This window comes from Chionomys nivalis, chromosome 2, assembly GCF_950005125.1.
Source record: "Chionomys nivalis chromosome 2, mChiNiv1.1, whole genome shotgun sequence".
Taxonomy (NCBI): domain Eukaryota; kingdom Metazoa; phylum Chordata; class Mammalia; order Rodentia; family Cricetidae; genus Chionomys; species Chionomys nivalis.
This window is the reverse complement of record NC_080087.1, coordinates 76,907,153-76,926,197: the sequence shown is the minus strand read 5'-3', so window position 1 is coordinate 76,926,197 and position 19,045 is coordinate 76,907,153. Positions and strand designations below refer to the sequence as shown.

Genomic DNA, 19,045 nt, shown 5'->3' with positions numbered 1-19,045 from the left:
ATCTATCCAGGACCTTCTGGATTTCATGGTTTCCATAGAGAAGTCAGGTGTAAGTCTGGTAGGTTTACCTTTATAAGTAACTTGGCCTTTTTCCTTTGCTGCTCTTAGTATTCTTTCTTTATTCTGTATGCTTTGTGTTTTGATTATTATATGGCGAGAGGATTTTTTTTTTGATCCAGCCTATTCGGTGTTCTGTATGCTTCTTGAACCTTCATAGGTATATCTTTCTTTAGGTTGGGAAAGTTTTCTTCTATAATTTTATTAAATATATTTTCTGGACCATTGAGCTGCGCTTCTTCTCCTTCTTCTATTCCTATTATTCTTAGGTTTGGTCTTTTTATTGTGTCCCATATTTCCTGAATGTTTTGTGATGAGAATTTGTTGGCCTTGCTGTTTTCTTTGATCAGCGTGTTTATTTTCTCTATGGTATCTTCAGAATCTGAGATTCTTTCTTCTATCTCTTGTATTCTGTTGGTTATGCTTGCTTCTGTAGTCTCTATTCGTTTACCTAGATTTTCCCTGTCCAGCTGGCCTTCTGTTTGTGTTTTCTTCTTTGCCTCCATTTCAGTTTTTAAGTCTTGAACTGTTTCCATTATCTGTTTGATTGTTTTTCCTTGGTTTCCTAGGGTATCATTCACTGATTTACTCAATTCTTCAAACTTTCTGTTATACTTCTCATCCATTTCTATAAGGGCATTTTTTACATGTTGTTTAAGGGCGTCAATCATTTTCATAAAGTCAATTTTATCTACTTCTTCATGATTAAGGTGTTCATGTCCTCCTGTTGGGAGGTCGCTGGCTTCTGATGGTTTCATATAGTTTTTCAGATTGTTAGGTGAATTCTTGCATTGGAGCCTGCCCATCTCTTTCTCCGAATGCTCCCCTATGGATCTTCTTTTACCGGATCAGGTCTCCTTGCCTACTGATGTACTTTCCCAGTGATGGCTCTCTGCAGTGATAGCTCTCCTGGTGCTCTAGTGATGTTTCTCCTTGCTTGTTGCAGGCAGGCCAGTGAAACAAAGGAAGTCTCCTCTGCCTACTTGCCCTGAGGATTTGCCCCCAGCGCCAGACAGACTGAGCTGGATGGTGTTACGTGCCCAAAGAGGAAAGGGGGCAGAAGGAAGAAGGGTTCTGGATGCAAGCTGGGTGGGACAAGAAGAGAGAGGCAGTATGCGTGGTATAGAGCCCCTGCAGGGAGCCCAGGGAGTATATAGAGGGGAATGAGGAACTTCAGAGTTCCCTGTCCAGGTCTGCTTCCGCCGCTGGTCACAAACTCACCCCACTGCTGTCTCTCCTGGTGCCGAGATCAGATCTCCGTGCAGGTTGGGTAGTTTGTAAACAAAGCACCTACCTTGGTTGGTGCAGGCAGGCCAGTGAAACAAAGGAGGTCTCACCTGCCTACTTGCCCTGAGGATTTGCCCCCAGCGCCAGACAGACTGAGCTGGATGGTGTTATGTGCCCAAGGAGGAAAGGGGGCAGAAGGAAGAAGGGTTCTGGATGCAAGCTGGGTGGGACAAGAAGAGAGAGGCAGTATGGGGGGGTAGAGCCCCTGCAGGGAGCCCAGGGAGTATAGGGAGGGGGATGAGGAACTTCAGAGTTCCCTGTCCAGGGCTGCTTCAGCCGCCGCTGGTCACAAACTCACCCCACTGCTGTCTCTCCTGGTGCCGAGATCAGATCTCCGTGCAGGTTGGGTAGTTCGTAAACAAAGCACCTACCTTGGTTGGTGCAGGCAGGCCAGTGAAACAAAGGAAGTCTCGCCTGCCTACTTGCCCTGAGGATTTGCCCCCAGCACCAGACAGACTGAGCTGGATGGTGTTATGTGCCCAAAGAGGAAAGGGGACAGAAGGAAGAAGGGTTCTGGATGCAAGCTGGGTGGGACAAGAAGAGAGAGGCAGTATGGGGGGGTAGAGCCCCTGCAGGGAGCCCGGGGAGTATAGGGTGGGGGATGAGGAACTTCAGAGTTCCCTGTCCAGGGCTGCTTCAAGAAGAGAGAGGCAGTATGGGGGGGTAGAGCCCCTGCAGGGAGCCCGGGGATATAGGGAGGGGGATGAGGAACTCTCTATTTGTTTTTCTTAAGCATGCTATGGTCAGTTCCTAGGACATGGTTGCTTGCTCTGCTTTTTGACCAGTGGTTGACTTTATTCAATCCTGCTTACAAGTTTAAAAAAGAAAGTACTTGGATTAAAATGTGCACTAGGTCTGAGCCACATCACAACTAGAAACTTAAATTTCTAGTAAATAATGCAAACTTGTTGTTCAAAGTATGCTCAAATGTTCTTCAATACTATAACTCTGCAATATTTTGAAGGCTGGGATTGAAGTCCCTCCAGTATACAGTCCCTAAGCATCCACTAATCAACTGTATATTTTCTTCTGAGTCTTAGCCTGGAGACTCCAGCTGTTTCAGTGTCTAGGCATTTAGCCAACTGTTTTGGTGAGTTTATGAGACTTACAGGAAAGTCATGAGCCCTAGGGGAGGGACAAAAGCTATAAGTTCTCCCGATGACTCCATGTCCTCAGAGAGTAAGTCTAGCAAATTCTCTCCGGTAGGCAAGTAGTAACAGATGGTGCTTATCTGGACAGCTGTCCTGTCCCAGTGTTTTCATGTATGAGGTTACCTTATCACCATGGCAACACTCATTAACACTGTTTGCTATCACTGGAAAAGAGGCACAGAAAACACAGTGTGTTTATCTGTCTCAGAGACCATGGGTAACAGACATGCTGTTGACTACAATCACGTATCCCATGTCCTCACCCTCAAGGCTTTTTTAGGTGTATATGGAGCAGGAGCTCCATATAATGTTTCACAAACATTAACCTTGGCCATTGACAGCTTGAGATGGCTGTTCTATGAAGTGAAAAGGAATGGAAATTTATATTTGACTCTATGACTAAACTACCCACCTCTGGAGAATTTCTGCCAAATTCCAGGACTCCACATCCTACCTACTGGACAGAAATCATGTGTTTTCTGTCTTGTTGCTATCACTACTCCAGGAAGGCAAAGGACAGGACTTTGTTTTGAATCTTATAAAAGATCCTGCTTCTAACATAAGGCTCTCCCTGCTCAGGAAGTCACTGATTTCAAATAACTTTAGCATCTTTCTCTCATCTCATTGTAATCGTTAGAGAAGCAATCCTTCTGGGGCTAGCATTATATCCTCGGTATTAGTAACAATGGTCTCATATAGAGAAAGTCAGAGTCCTAAATTTCTGTTCTAGATCTTCCCAACACATTAATAGTTCCAGTAAGTTCTTGCTCACTATCTTCTACCAGTCTGTTCTGCCTATGAAAATATTCACCTGAGAGTTTTGAGATAGATCAGTGGTTAAGAACTCTGAATGCTTTTGTAGAGGAGTCATGTTCTGTTTCCAGTACATCCATAGTATCTCATAACCAATCTTTAATTTTGTTTCTTGGGTATACAATGCCCTCTTCTGGTTTCTGAGGGAACTGGGCATACTTGTGGTTCACAAATACATATGCAGTAAAAATTGCCATTCACATGAAAAGAAGGGAAGAAAGGATGAAATAAAAATAGAAGGGGGAAAGGGAGGAAGGAAGGGAGGGAGGGAGTAAAAAAGGAAGGAAAGAAAACGTTAACCTGCATTTCAGGAAATATCTTGCTGTGACCCTTAACTGTGCAAAACAGAACATCAGAGGCCAAGACAATCATCCTGTTTCAAGCTCACCTTTAACCCACAATCTTCCCCTCAAAGATTATTCTGTGACTCATTCTTTGAGGTTGGGGATCCGTGCATCATCTCAGTCACCATCAAACACCTGGGAAGGTTGGCTCTTGTTGTGATATAGTCTGTTCATTTAGCAGAATGACAGGTCCACTACTGGACTCATGTGTGAATTTCCGTACAAACAAGTCCTGATGATTGTTTGTGGGTGCTTCTCAGGGAAGCTAAATAGGAATTGTTATTTGCTCAATTTGTAGGACTTCTTTAAACATCGTTGCCTTGGAAGGTACTGGCCCAGGCTCAGAAGTAGATATCAGTACAGCAGGAGGGACACAGAACTTTGGTACAAGGCAGGCAGTGTGCCAGTGAGATCCATGAGAGACAATGGTCATCTGATTCCAGGTCCTAGGTCTGTATTATCATGCTCTGCAGCTCAGCTCACACATGGTAAAGACAGTTTCTCCCACACAGCACTGGAGACCAAACATCACTGAGTACTCAAGTCTTCCTGCATCTGTGTGTGATTCATCTTCTGCCTGGTTATCTAAAGAAAAAGATTGAGGGTAGATGTAGAAAGACCAGCACTGGTTTAAAGAAGCCTTTGTAAGTGTCAGAGATCCCAAAGCAGGACATAATCCCTCTGCTGTCTGCAAAGCATTGCTATCCAAGGCTGTCATCACATGTGGCAATTCTAATCCCATGGAGGTTAAGGACAGTAGCCTTGTAATTTCTCTTTCCTCATAACTATACCTGCCTATGTGCATAGAGATAGAAATGTGACACTCAGCCACTTTCTGCTATTGACAAAGACCCACCTTGTAATTTCTGTTTCCTTATGACTATCACTGCCTATGTACAGAGAGATAGGGCTGGGACACTCAGCCACTCTTTGGTATTGACACAGACCCACCACACTATACCTAGGCTGGACAGGAATCCTGCTCTAGCCCAAGCAAATGCAGAGAAGCCCAGCATTGAATTGGAAGAGTCTGGAGAAACTTTTCTTTCCTAGGCATACTCTGGTTCATGAAGACAGGGGACATCTCAGACCTAGGCTCAGTGTACACATGAGAGTCCAGTGGGATTTTTGTGTGTTGTGCCAGTGATGAATCAAGGGCTTATGTATGAAGTACTTATTACATGAATACTCTTCTGCTATATGCACCCCAGCTCTGGTTGAGACCTGTTCAACTAAGGTGAAAGAACAGATAATAGCTAAGGTAAAAGAATAGATAATAGACCTTTTAGAGCCCGCGCCTCGGTTCCTGCGGACGCTTCCCGTGCTCTCGGCTCTACCACTGTCCACTGCTGTCCCGCCGCCCACCATGGCCCTGCTGCACTCTAGCCGCGTCCTCTCCGGGGTGGCTGCCGCCTTTCACCCAGGCCTTGCAGCCGCAGCCTCTGCCAGAGCCAGCTCCTGGTGGACCCATGTAGAAATGGGACCCCCAGATCCCATCCTGGGAGTTACTGAAGCCTTCAAGAGAGATACCAACAGCAAAAAGATGAACCTGGGAGTTGGTGCCTACCGGGATAACGGGAAGCCTTACGTGCTCCCCAGTGTCCGGAAGGCAGAGGCCCAGATTGCTGCAAAAAATTTGGACAAGGAATACCTGCCCATTGGGGGGCTGGCGGAATTCTGTAAGGCTTCTGCAGAGCTGGCCCTGGGTGAAAACAATGAAGTGCTGAAAAGTGGCCGGTTTGTCACCGTGCAGACCATTTCCGGGACCGGAGCCTTAAGGATCGGAGCCAGTTTTCTGCAACGATTTTTTAAGTCCAGCCGAGATGTCTATCTGCCCAAACCGTCCTGGGGAAATCACACGCCCATCTTCAGGGATGCTGGCATGCACCTACAAGGTTATCGATACTATGACCCAAGACTTGCGGATTTGACTTCAAGGGAGCCATAGAAGACATTTCAAAAATCCCAGAGCAGAGTGTGCTCCTACTGCATGCCTGCGCTCAAAACCCCACGGGTGTGGATCCGCGTCCAGAGCAGTGGAAGGAAATCGCTGCAGTGGTGAAGAAAAAGAATCTCTTTGCGTTCTTTGATATGGCCTACCAAGGCTTTGCAAATGGTGATGGCGATAAGGATGCCTGGGCCGTGTGCCACTTCATCGAGCAAGGCATTAATGTTTGCCTCTGCCAGTCCTATGCCAAGAACATGGGTCTCTATGGTGAGCGTGTGGGAGCCTTCACTGTGATCTGCAAAGATGCTGATGAGGCCAAAAGGGTGGAGTCCCAGCTGAAGATCCTGATCCGTCCCATGTATTCTAACCCACCTCTCAATGGTGCCCGGATCGCAGCGACCATCCTGACCTCTCCAGACTTGAGAAAGCAATGGTTGCAGGAAGTGAAGGGCATGGCCGACCGCATGAGGACCCAGCTGGTCTCCAACCTGAAGAAGGAGGGGTCCTCCCACAACTGGCAGCACATCACCGACCAGATTGGCATGTTTTGTTTCACTGGCCTGAAGCCCGAGCAGGTGGAGCGGCTGACCAAGGAGTTCTCGGTCTACATGACAAAAGATGGTCGCATCTCCGTGGCAGGGGTCACCTCTGGCAACGTGGGCTACCTTGCCCATGCCATTCACCAGGTCACCAAGTAATTACCAGGGTGCAAAGGGACAGAGACCACCTTCCCATCAGCCTTTGCTCTCATGAGAGTTGCACGCAGGAGAATTGGGGTGGATGGTGGTGAGTAGATCATGTTTCCAACCACAGTGCATAAAGCTCAGCGATTGAACGTGTTCCTCGGAAAAGAGGCAGGGCAGAGGCTTCCATGGCTGGTGTCTGGAACTTTGTTGGCTCCAAACCAAACTCTCCCTCATCCTTCTGTCTCCAACTTGTCTGAAAGAGTTTACACATGCAAGAAAATCACAGCACCAAAAACCTGTCAGCCACGGCGTTGGAATAGAAGCTTTACTGAAGCATCCGGTGGTGTCGGGGGCTCACCTCTGGACCCAACTGAGACAGCTCACATTAGGGGTTGTGAGAAGGAAACCTAGTTCCGTCGTTAACCGTTGTCCTTGTGTTTGTCCTCCCAGAATGAACAACTGTGTCAGCAGCTCACGTTACAGGAATTGTGCTTTACAGAAACCAACAAGTCTGCTGCCCCTGCAGCGAGGGCAGTAAAAGATGCTGTCTGTCAGCCTGTCTCCTCTCATCATTGCTGTCTGTAGCCTACAGCTTCATCCCGGGCTGCTGGATTGACCATTAGCTTCATCCTGTCATGATCTGTGTAGGATGGAGAATGTAGTTTCCTGTTCATGCCAGACCCTCCTTTCTCAGCCAAGAGCCGTGGAAGAGGGGGAGTCTGCACCTTAATTTGAGTGTCCCCCTTCAACGATTGACTTGATCCTCCCGGGATGGGCCTCTGCCCAGCTGGACCCCTTCCCTCATCCTGGCTGCACAGCTTGTCTCCTCACACACATCAGACAGTGCAGGGCAGGATCAGGAGATATTCTGGGGTCTGTGTGCTGCCAGCCTGGCTCTGACTCCGCCCTTCGGAAAGATAACCACCATCTGCTCTAATCATGTAGACTTACTGCCGCCTGGTATCTCTGTTACAATAAAATTACTGTAGACCCCCCCCCAAAAGAATAGATAATAGAGCCATCTAATCACCAAGATTCCCAATTTCTTTGCAGGCATCATGTGTGGCTTTACTCACTTTCCTCGTGATGTTTCAGATGATTTGATCATGTCCCTCTCAGATAATTGTTTGTATCCAGTGTCAAAGCTCGAGCTCTTCCGCCATGTTACCTCTCACTCACCTGAACAGTACTCTTGGCTTATTCATGAAAAGCCCCAGATACAATGATAAGAGCTCTTTATTCCCAAAATCATTTTTAGTTCTTTAAGATCCTATATCTCCCTTGTATAGAACTCAGCCATTGGCATCAGTGGACCCAAGTGAAGAACATTAGGAGTCTTGGGAAGTGGATCCCTCAAGTGACAACATTGAGCTTTGGGTGAAGCCTTGGTTTGATGGATAGATACAGAAATTAATTCCCATTCTGTGTCATGGGCACAAACAAATCCCAATCCTCTTATGAGATTCCAGCAATGAGTCTTCTCTTCTTGCATCTCTGATTTCTCTTGACTCACCTTAGACTGGTATTTGAATGTGAAGGTAGGGTTCTTTCAGGAGGGAGGAACTTCTCAGGTAGAGAGATTTTACTTAAGGTCAAGTAGATTTTTCTTTCTGTCACTAATTCACACATTCCTTTCCCCCATTTGTGCTCATGATCTCTATGACCCAAAAGGAACATCTAGAACTTTGAGCCATACTCAAGCTCCTTTAGCCAAAATGTTTCCATCTCCTGTCTTGTCTCAGCTGGTAACTGACTTCTGCTCTGATTCCAATGTAGTCAGAAGGGCCAGGTGATGAACATGCCTGGGAGGCCTGTCTGTGTCAGGATGAAACTTATGTTTTGATGATTCTTCATTTACTCTTCACAATGTCTGTTGTGGAGATAATGGTGTCTGGGAAGTGGAAAAAGTGACACTCAGGTTAGATGTCCATGAGCTGTACCCTGGCTCAGACTGGACACCAGCACATGTGATGACCTTGGTAACCTAATAGGGAAACTCACTTAGAGAATGGGGAATTTCCTCTGGAATCTCCCTATGGATGAGGAGGACTTAACAGTTTGAATCCGTCTCCTAGTTTGCATTAACTGTCACCTTGAGATTGCTCAAAATCTCCTTAGGGCAACAAAGAGTCTTGAGGTACAGACCACACTAGTCAGGAGAACAAGTGAGTGACCCATCTGCCAGCTGAAGTACAACACTCCTGAGATTCTGTTCCCAAAGTCCCATCCCCAGGCCATAGCAGTAAGAAGAACAGAGAGCCCCTGATGTACCAAAGGTAAAGGTAACTTTCCAGAGACAGGCTCCCAACCTTGACAGAGGATCGATTCTGTGGCAGAGTAAAGAGTTGGAAAAAATATTTCCAAATCATACCACCCAAGAAGCAAGCTCATGTAGCTTTTCTAATATGTAACAAAATAGATTTTAGACCAAAAATAATCAAACAAGATAGAGAATGACATTTCATATTCATTAAAGAACAAACCCACTAGGACTATATTTCAATTCTGAATATTGATGCCCATAAACAAGAGCACCCATATTTATCAAAACATCACTAAATCTTAAATCACACTTTGAGTCCCATGCACTAACAGTGATAGAGTTAAATACCACACTCTCACAAATGGACACTTTATCCGGACAGAAAATTAAAAAAAGAAATAAAGAAACTAATAGACTTTAAGACTGAAATGGACCTAACGTATCTACAGGAAATTTCACCCCAACACAAAAGAATATACTTTACCAGTACCTCATGGAACATTATCCAAAATTGGCTGTATATTTGGTCAACAAAGCAAGTCTTATTAGATACATAAAAATTGAAATAATCACCTGTATTTTCTGACTACAATGGGTTTCAGCTGGATTTCAACAACAACAGAAACAATAGAAAGTCTATAAACTACTGGAAACTGAACAGCTCTCTATGGAATTACCACTGAGTCAAGAAAGAGATGAATTAAAAACTTCATAGAATTAAATAAAAATCAATGTAGAATATACACAAAGATATGGGACACAGTAAATTTGGTGCTATGAAGAAATTTTATAGTACTAAGCATATTTATTAGAAAATTAGAGGTATCTCTTAATAGTGACTTAATAGCATACATGAAGGCTCTAGAACTAAAAGAATAAAACACACTCAGGAGGATTAGATGACAACAAAAAATAATCAAACTCAGTGATAAATCAATAAAATACAAACAAAGAATTAATGAAATCAAGAGTTGGGTCTTTGAGAAAATTAACAAAAGAAACAAAATCTTATCCCAACTAATGGAAAGTCAGAGAGATTATACAAATTAACAAAACTTCAACTGAAAAGGGAAAATAACACACACCAAGAAAATCTGAAGATTCATTAAGTCATACTTCAAAAAGCTGTTTTCTGTGAAATTAGAAAATATTAAAAAAGGACAATTTTTTTTAGCAGATACCATTTACCAAGGGTAAGTCAAGATCAGATAAACATTGAGGTAGCCCTCTAATCCCCAAAGAAATAGGAGCCATCCTTAAAAGTCTCCCTACCAAAAAAGACCAGGACCAGATGATTTTAGCATAGAATTCTACTCATTTCAAAGAAGAGTTAATACCAATACTCCTCAAATTCCACAAAATATATTCAGAAAGAACATTTCCAAATTCTTTTTTTTATTCTTTTTTACTTAAAATTTCCAACTGCTCCCCGTTTCCCATTTCCCTCCCCCTCCTCCCACATATTGCCCCCTCCCCCCGCTCCCCTCCCCCTATCCCCACTCCACTTCTCCTCCCCCTAGTCCACTCCCCCTCCCTCTCGATACTGAAGAGCAGTCCAAATTCCCTGCTCTACAGGAAGACCAAGGTCCTCCCACTTCTATCTAGGTCCAGGAAGGTAAGCATCCAAACAGGCTACGCTCCCACAAAGCCAGTTCATGTAATAGGATCGAAACCTAGTGCCATTGTCCTTGGCTTCTCATCAGCCTTCATTGTCCGCCTTGTTCAGAGAGTCCAGTTTCAACCCATGCTTATTCAGTCCCAGTCCAACTGGCCTTGGAGATCTCCCAATAAATCAGTTCCACTGTCACAGTGGGTGGGTGCACGCCTCGTGGTCCTGATTTCCTTGCTCATGTTCTCCCTCCTTCTGCTCCTCATTTGGACCTTAAGAGCTCAGACGGTTGATCCAAATTGGGTCTCTGTCTGTCTCTCGATCCATCGCCAGATGAAAGTTCCTATGCCATTCTCCTTGGCCTCTCGTCAGCTCTCATTGTTCACCACATTCAGAGAGTCCGGTTTTATCCCATGTTTTTCCAGTAGCAGTCCAGCTGGCCTTGGTGAGCTCCCAATAGATCGGCCCCCCTGTCTCAGTGGTTGGGTGCACCCCTCATGGTCCTGACTTCCTTGTTCATGTTCTCTCTCCTTCTGCTCCTCAATATAACCTTGGGAGCTCAGTCCGGTGCTCCAGTGTGGGTCTCTGTCTCTATCTCCATCCATCGCTAGATGAAGGTTCTATGGCAATATGCAAGATATTCATCAGTATGATTATAGGATAGGTTCATTTCAGGTTCCCTATCCTCAGGTGCCCCAATGATCTACTGGGGACATTGCCCTGGGCTTCTGGTAGCCATTCCAGGTTCAAGTCTCTTGCCAACCCTTAGGTGGCTCCCTTAACTAAGGTATGAGTTTCCCTGCTCCCCCATCCAACCTTCCTTTACCCCCAATCACCCCGATTCCCCCAGTTCCCCTCATCCTCTCCTTCACACTTTTCTCTCCCCATCTCCCCTCATCCCCATCCCACCCCACCCCCCAAGATTCCCATTTTTTGTCCATCAATCTTGTCTATTTCCCATAGCTGGGAGGATATCTATGTTTTTCCTTGGGTTTACCCTCTTGTTTAGCTTCTTTAGGATCACAAATTATAGACTCAGTGGCCCCTATCCATGGCTAGAAACCAATTATGAGTGAGTACATCCCATGATCTTCTTTTTGGGTCTGGGTTACCTCACTCAGGATTGTATTTTCTATTTCCATCCATTTGCATGCAAAATTCGAGAAGTCATTGTTTTTTACCGCAGAGTAGTACTCTAATGTGTATATATTCCACACTTTCTTCATCCATTCTTCTATTGAAGGGCATCTAGGTTGCTTCCAGGTTCTGGCTATTACAAATAATGCTGCTATGAACATAGTTGGACAAATGCTTTTGTCATATGATCGGGCATCTCTTGGGTATATTCCCAAGAGTGCTATTGCTGGGTCCAGGGGTAGGTTGATCCCAATTTTTCTGAGAAACTGCCACACTGATTTCCAAAGTGGTCCAAATTCTTTTTATGAGGTCAAATCATTTTGATACACAAACCACACATAACAATCAACAAAGAAAGAGAATTATAGCTCAGTTTCCTTTGGGAAGTTAGATGCAAAAGTACCCAATAAAACTTAAAAACAGAATCCAAAAACTCATCAAAGAAGTTATTTACCATGATGTTGTGGACTTCATCATATGAAAATCTGTCAGTGTAACCCACCATATAAACAAACTGAAAGAAAAAGAATCCACCTAATTATCTTATTTGATGCTGAGAAATTCTTGGAAAAAAATCCAACACTCCTTCATAAATGTCTTATAGAGAACATAAATACAAGAGACATATCTAAACATAATAAAGGCACTCTACAGCAAATTGAATGGAGAAAATCTAAAGCGATTCCACTAAAATCAGGGACAAGACAAGGCTGCCCACTCTCACCATATCAATTCAAAAGAGTTCTTGAAGTTTTAGATAGAGCAACAAGAAAACTGAAGGAGATCAATGGGATATAGACTGGAAAAGAAGAACTCGAAGTATCACTATTGGAAGATGATATGATTGTATACAAAACTGAGCTCAATAACTATACCAGGGAATCCCAAGAGGTGATAAAAACCTACAGTGAACTGACTGGTTACTAAAGTAACTGAAAAATAAGTAACCTTCCTATATACAAATGATAAGTTGGCTAAGAAAAAAATCAAGGCTAAAACACCCTTCACTTTATCCACAAATAGTAGATATTATCTTACTGTATGTCTAAGAATGTGGTTTGGAAGGAAATGCCCCCCCCCCAAAGGGAGTGGCAATCTTAGAAGGTGTGGCTTTGTTGAAGTAGGTATGGCCTTTTTGGAAGAAGTGTGCCACTGTGGCAGCAGACTTTTGGTCAGGTTTTGCTTCTGTGACAGACAGTCCATTTTCTGTTGCCTAGAAGATGTAGGACTCTCAGTTACTTCTCAAGCCCTGTATCTGTCTGCACACCACCATGTTCTTCACCATGATGATAATAGACTGAACCCAATTAAATATGTTCCTTTATGAGTAGACATACTCACAGTTTCTCTTCATGAGAATAGATGCCCTAAGACACCAAGTAAAGGTTAAGAACTGCAAGTCTTTGAAGAAAGAAATTGGAGAAAGGTATCAGAAGATGGAAAGATTTTCCATGCTCATGGAACAGTAGGATTAATCTAGTAAAAATGGCCATTTTACCAAAAGCAATCTACAGATTCAATGCAATTCCCATCAAAATTCTAACACCATTCTTTACAGAACTTCAAAGAAGAATACTCAACTTTGTATGGGAAAACAAAATCTCAAGATAGCTAAACCAATCCTGTACAATAAAGGAATTTCTGGAGGTAACATTATCCTTGATTTCAAGCTCTACTATAGAGCTATAGTAATAAAACCCATATTTTATTGGCAAATAACAGACTGATATTTCACTGGGCAGAGAGGAATGGGTAGGAGAAGAGGGAGGGCAAATGTTGTCAGGATGCAAAAAAACAAACAACAACAACAAAGGAGTCTCTACCAAGTCAGGATGTACATTTCTTTAAATTATTGTCTTTTTTTTTATTGAAAAAAAATTTTCCGCTTCCTCCCCGCCTCCCATTTCCCTCCCCCTTGTCCTGACCCTCTCCCCTTCCCCCCACTCCTCTTCTCCTCCCTCTCCAGTCCCAGGAGCAGTCAGGGTTCCCTGCCCTGTGGAAAGTCCAAGGTCCTCCCCCCTCCATCCAGGTCTAGGAAGGTGAACATCCAAACTGTCTAGGCTCCCACAAAGCCAGAACCTGAAGTAGGATCAAAACTCAGTGCAATTGTCCTTGGCCTCTCGTCAGCTCTCATTGTCCGCCATGTTCAGAGAGTCTGGTTTTATCCCATGCTTTTTCAGTCACAGTCCAGCTGCCCTTGGTGAGCTCCCAATAGATCGGCCCCACTGTCTTAGTGGGTGGGTACACCATTCGTGGTCCTGACTTCCTTGTTCATGTTCTCCCTCCTTTTGCTCCTCATTAGGACCTTGGGAGCTCAGTCTGGTGCTCCAATGTGGGTCTCTGTCTCTATCTCCATCCATCGTTAGATGAAGGTTCTATGGTGATATGCAAGATATTCATCAGTATGGCTATAGGTTAGGTTCATTTCAGGTTCCCTTTCCTCAGGTGCCCAAGGAACTAACTGGGGACATTGCCCTGGGCATCTTGTAGCCACTCCAAGTTCAAGTCTCTTGCCAACCCTTAGATGGCTCCCTTAACTAAGATATGTGGTTCCCTGCTTCCCTATCCAACCTTCCTTTATCTCCAATCATCCCGTTTCCTCAAGTTCCCCTCATCTTCTCCTTCACATTTTTCTCTCCCCTTCTCCACTCACCCCCATCCCGCCCCACCCCCAAGGTTCCAATTTTTTGTCCGGCAATCTTGTCTATGTCCCATAGCCAGGAGGATAACTATATGTTTTTCGTTGGGTTTACCCTCTTGTTTAGCTTCTTTAGGATCAAAAATTATAGACTCAGTGGCCCCTATCCATGGCTAGAAACCAATTATGAGTGAGTACATCCCATGATCTTCCTTTTGTGTCTGGGTTACCTCACTCAGGATAGTATTTTCTATTTCCATCCATTTGCATGCAAAATTCGAGAAGTCATTGTTTTTTACCGCAGAGTAGTACTCTAATGTGTATATATTCCACACTTTCTTCATCCATTCTTCCATTGAAGGGCATCTAGGTTGCTTCCAGGTTCTGGCTATTACAAATAATGCTGCTATGAACATAGTTGAACAAATGCTTTTGTCATATGATAGGGCATCTCTTGGGTATATTCCCAAGAGTGGTATTGCTGGGTCCAGTGGTAGGTTGATCCCAATTTTTCTGAGAAACCGTCACACTGATTTCCAAAGTGGTTGCACAAGTTTGCAGTCCCACCAGCAATGGATGAGGGTACCCCTTTCTCCACAACCTCTCCAGCAAAGGCTATCCTTGGTGTTTTTGATTTTAGCCAACCTGACAGGTGTAAGATGATAGATTTTCCCTGTCCAGCCGGCCTTCTGTTTGTGTTTTCTTATTTGCCTCCATTTCAGTTTTCAAGTCTTGAACTGTTTCCATTATCTGTTTGATTGTTTTTCCTTGGTTTCCTAGGGTATAATTCACTGATTTACTCAATTTTTCAAACTTTCTTTTATACTTCTCATCCATTTCTATGAGGGCATTTTTACATGGTTTTTAAGGGCGTCAATCACTTTCATAAAGTCAATTTTTTCTACTTCTTCATGATTAAGGTGTTCATGTCCTCCTGTTGTGAGGTTGCTGGGTTCTGGCGGTTTTATATTTTTTTTTCAGATTGTTGGGTGAATTTACAGGATCAGGTCTCCTTGCCTACTCATCTACCTTCCCAGTGATGGCACTCCCCAGTGATGTCTCTCTTGGTGCTCCAGTGATATCTCTCCTGGTGCCAATATCAGATCTCCTTGCCCAATGATGGCTTTTCTTGTGCCACGATTAGCTCTCTGTGTTGGTTGGGTAGTTCATAAACAAAGCACCTACCTTGCTTGGTGCAGGCAGGTCAGTGTAACAAAGGGACTCCTGCCAGCCTGCTTGCCCTGAGGAATTGCCCCCAGCGCCCAGACAGTCTGAGCTGGCTGGTGTTATGTGCCCAAAGAGGGAAGGGGGCAGAAGGGAGGAGGGTTCTGGATGTAAGCTGGGTGGGATAGGAAGAGAGAGGCAGTATGTGGGGAGTAGAGTCCCTGCAGGGAGCCTAGGAAGTATGGGGGGAGATGAGGAACTTCCGAGTTCCCTGTCCCGGGCTGCTGCCAGGGGTCACAAACTCACCCCTATGATGTCTCTCCTGGTCCCGAGATCAGATCTCCGTGCTGGTTGGGTAGTTCATAAACAAAGCGCCTACCCTGCTTGGTGCAGGCAGGCCAGTGAAACAAAGGAACTTCCGCCTGCCTGCTTGCCCTGAGGATTCACCCCCAGCGCCCAGACAGGCTGAGCTGGGGGTGTTATGTGCCCAAAGAATGAAGGGGGCAGAAGGAAGAAGGGTTCTGGATGCAAGCTGGGTGTGATAGGAAGAGAGAGGCAGTCTGCGGGGAGTAGAGTCCCTGCAGGGAGTCCAGGAAGTATGTGGGGGGATGAGGAACTTCTGAGTTCCCTGTCCTGGGCTACTGCCACGGGTCACCTAAATTATTGTCTTAATTGATACTGGAGGGCCCAGGTCATTGTTGACAGCATCATTCCTAGTCAAATGGTCCTTGGCTGTATAAGAAAACTAGCTAAGTGTGGGCCAGAGTGTGAGCTGCAAATGAGTCAACAAGTCAAATGTTTTCTGCCTTGAATTTCTTCAGTGCTACAATATAGCACAGTACCAGAAAGGTAATGGACTATAGTCTTCCTCCTAAACCGCTCTTTTTTCAGGGTGTTTTTATCACAACAATGACAACAGAAGAAAAGAAACGTAGAGCACAGTATAGGGAAGGCACATCTATTTGACTCACTGTGATTTATACTCAAGAGCAATCCCCTGAGCACCCTCTGGGTAAAGAGAAGGTGGGATTGAGACAACAGTGACTGGTCTGAAAGTGCATGTACAGTCTATTATATTATTGTTCTCTCCTGTTTTTTTAACCATCCAGGATTTCTCTGTTTAATCCAGCTGTCCTTTAACCTGTTCTATAGACCAGGCTGGCATGTATCTAAGAGATACATTTGCCTCAGCCTCTTTCATGCTTAGATTAAAGGCATTCAGCACCATGATAAGTTGTGTTTTGTCCATTTGACTTCAAGAAAAATGCCCTAGGACTTTTCCTCTGAAATTTCGTGGGCACAAGGCTCCTCCTGAGAATGACCTTTCTCAGGATTCACACTACTTCCAACTTTAGTCCAGGGCTTCCCAGAACAAATCTGGAACCATATCTAGACCTACAGTAGAAGGAATTAGGAGTCTGAAAGAACACAGTGATCAGGATGAGAGGCCCTGAACCCCACCTGTGTTGAACATATCAGGGAAGGACTCATTTGACTTCTTATCCATGCTTACTGTAGCCCTGAGCATAAGATTGATCGTTGGTCCCCAGGGGTCATAGCGGAGCATTTGCTCAATGCTCTGAAAATTGTTTCCCTGAGCCATGGCCTAGCAGACTGCTTTCCATTTCTGTCCCTACTCACCTTGAGCTCCCTCCCTAAATCCTGTTTTAACATACTGGCTCCCTCCTTTGTCTGAGAACAACTTTCTGCATGGGGACTATTAAGGTCTCCTCCCTCCTGGCATCTCTCAAAGGGAAAGATATGATTATCACCAGAAATCACTTAATAAAGGGCAAAGGTGACCCAGGAAGATCAGAGAGGACACATGTATACCCAACACATAATGTTAGAATGTTGCCTTGAAACCCTCCATAGGAAGATGGAGCCCACAGTCCTTTCAAGGACAAACAGGCTACCTCTTCAACAATGCTGAGCACACGAAACTCCTCACACAACTGCCCCTGGGCCTCTCTCCTGAATCACCAATTTGACTGGTGACATTAGTGATAAAGGATTGATGTTCATCCCTAGTCATCACTCAGCTGGTCTCTTTTCAAGCCTCAGAGACATTTCTGTCACCTTCCTTCTGGGATTAGATAAAAAAGGTGTAGACTGAGTGCTCAGCTCAGTCTATGTGTCACAAGGACACATAGGCATGATGGATGCTCCCTGCTTTGTGCTGACAGACCCAAGGCAAGAACAGAGCAGATGTCAGCCCCAGGATGAGCCATTGTTCCTGAGGCCATGGGGATGCTTATCAGCCTTGTTGCACAATTTGTGTCTTGGTGAAGGAACATAAAGGGAAGTTGTGAGGGATGCAGGGGATCACTGAGAGTACAAGGGCTTAAGCAGTGCCTTGACTCAAACCCCACCACTCACAGCCCATTGGATTCTGGGAAGTGCTTCTTTCTGAGAAGAATCTCAGCCCAGAAGAGGAAGAACTGCAGAGCCTGAGTTCTGTGTTGGAGCTTAGGTTCTTCTCCTCAGACGGAGCACAGCAAGTGAGAAGATTGATGGAGTCCTCTATGCTTCTCTGCAAGGCGTGTACCCCCTGGCAGAGGCTTCTGCTCACAGGTAAGGGTACCCAACCTATGCCTGTGTGAGGATGGGAACTCAGAGGCAGACTGGAGTCTCCTAAAGAGGGAAGGATCTTGAGAGGAGACTCAAGGTTTCTGTTTGTAGTTATGGTACATAACGTACAGTAAGGGACAGAGGCTCAGCATCCAGAAGCTCTCAGAGGACAGGGGGTGATGATGGTAAGAGAAAAGCCTTAAGAACTCAATATTCACAGTGAATTTCATTGGCTGCAATGTTCTGAAGACAGCTTTTCCCCATCATGACTGCATGACCCTCCAAACAGAGATCAAGTGGGACAGCTAGTGAGATGTCTCAGTGTGGGAAGATATGACAACATGAAACCAATCCTCAGCTCCCACACAGTAGATGGAGAAAACAGACTCCTGCAGGCTCTACTCTGCCCTCCACATAGGTGCAGTGGCATGCACACACACATGCATACTCCGGCATTTGTGCCCAGCACAGATATGTGGCATACATCTTCATATGTGTATAAGAAGACATATTATATTGGTGTTTTATGGTCTGAGTTGATGGGGCAATAGACTAGGTCTCTACCTCTATATGTGGTATCCTTCATTCAACCAGCTGGACCTCTTTATATCCACGTACTAATTCCTCACATTTCCAAAAGACCTAGCTGGTTGTTTCCAGTCTCACCATTTAGGAGGGAGCTACCAGGAGATCACAAGGAGACACCAGTCTTCACAAATACATACTTATATTTACATAAGTAAATCTAAAATCATTTATTTCACACTTAAATATAATTATTGCCCTGAACTCCAAACCTAGGAACTCTGAACTGAAATCAATGGAGACACATTCTTCTTTTCTTTATTCTGTTATTCACTGTGCCTGGGTCTTTTCCAGGAACTGAACTTTCCAGAAAAGATCCGACTAATCCTGTCCTAAAAAATTCCTGGTTCTGATGGGTGATGGTGTCTGAGGCCTTTAAACCCAGCAGTAGAGAGGCAGAGGCAGGTGATCTCTGTGAGTTTAAAGCCAGCCTGGTCTACAGAACAAGTTGTAGGGCAGCCAAGGATACACAGAGAAATCCTGTCTCAAAAAACTGAAACCAAAATAAAAACCAAAAGACAAACAAAAAAACAAACAAAAAGCCCTGGTTCTAGTGGACTTGATGTCAGTAAACCCAAAAGATGAATTCATAGTTTGAAGAGAATCACAAAGCGAACAGAGACAAAAATCAGAAAATGAGGACTCTCCAGAGGAGGAGTTCAGAGAGGCAGTGATCCTTACACATTTACTCTATGTGAGGATGGATAAGGGACACCGAGTCAGGGAACCAGACAGACACCCGAGCAGAGAAATCCTAAGAAGGAAACAACTCACTCTGAGTGAATTGAAGTC

General features: G+C 44.7%; 1 protein-coding gene across 1 annotated transcript; it reads left to right on the top strand.

Annotated features, from left to right (window-relative positions):
* The first annotated feature begins 4,940 nt into the window (after window positions 1–4,940).
* On the top strand, window positions 4,941–7,273 carry LOC130869710 (aspartate aminotransferase, mitochondrial-like). The gene is given in 2 exon segments (XM_057762103.1): window positions 4,941–5,565; window positions 5,568–7,273. Coding segments are annotated over 2 exon segments (1,278 nt in total). The 5' UTR covers window positions 4,941–5,018; the 3' UTR covers window positions 6,299–7,273.
* The last annotated feature ends 11,772 nt before the right edge of the window (window positions 7,274–19,045 follow it).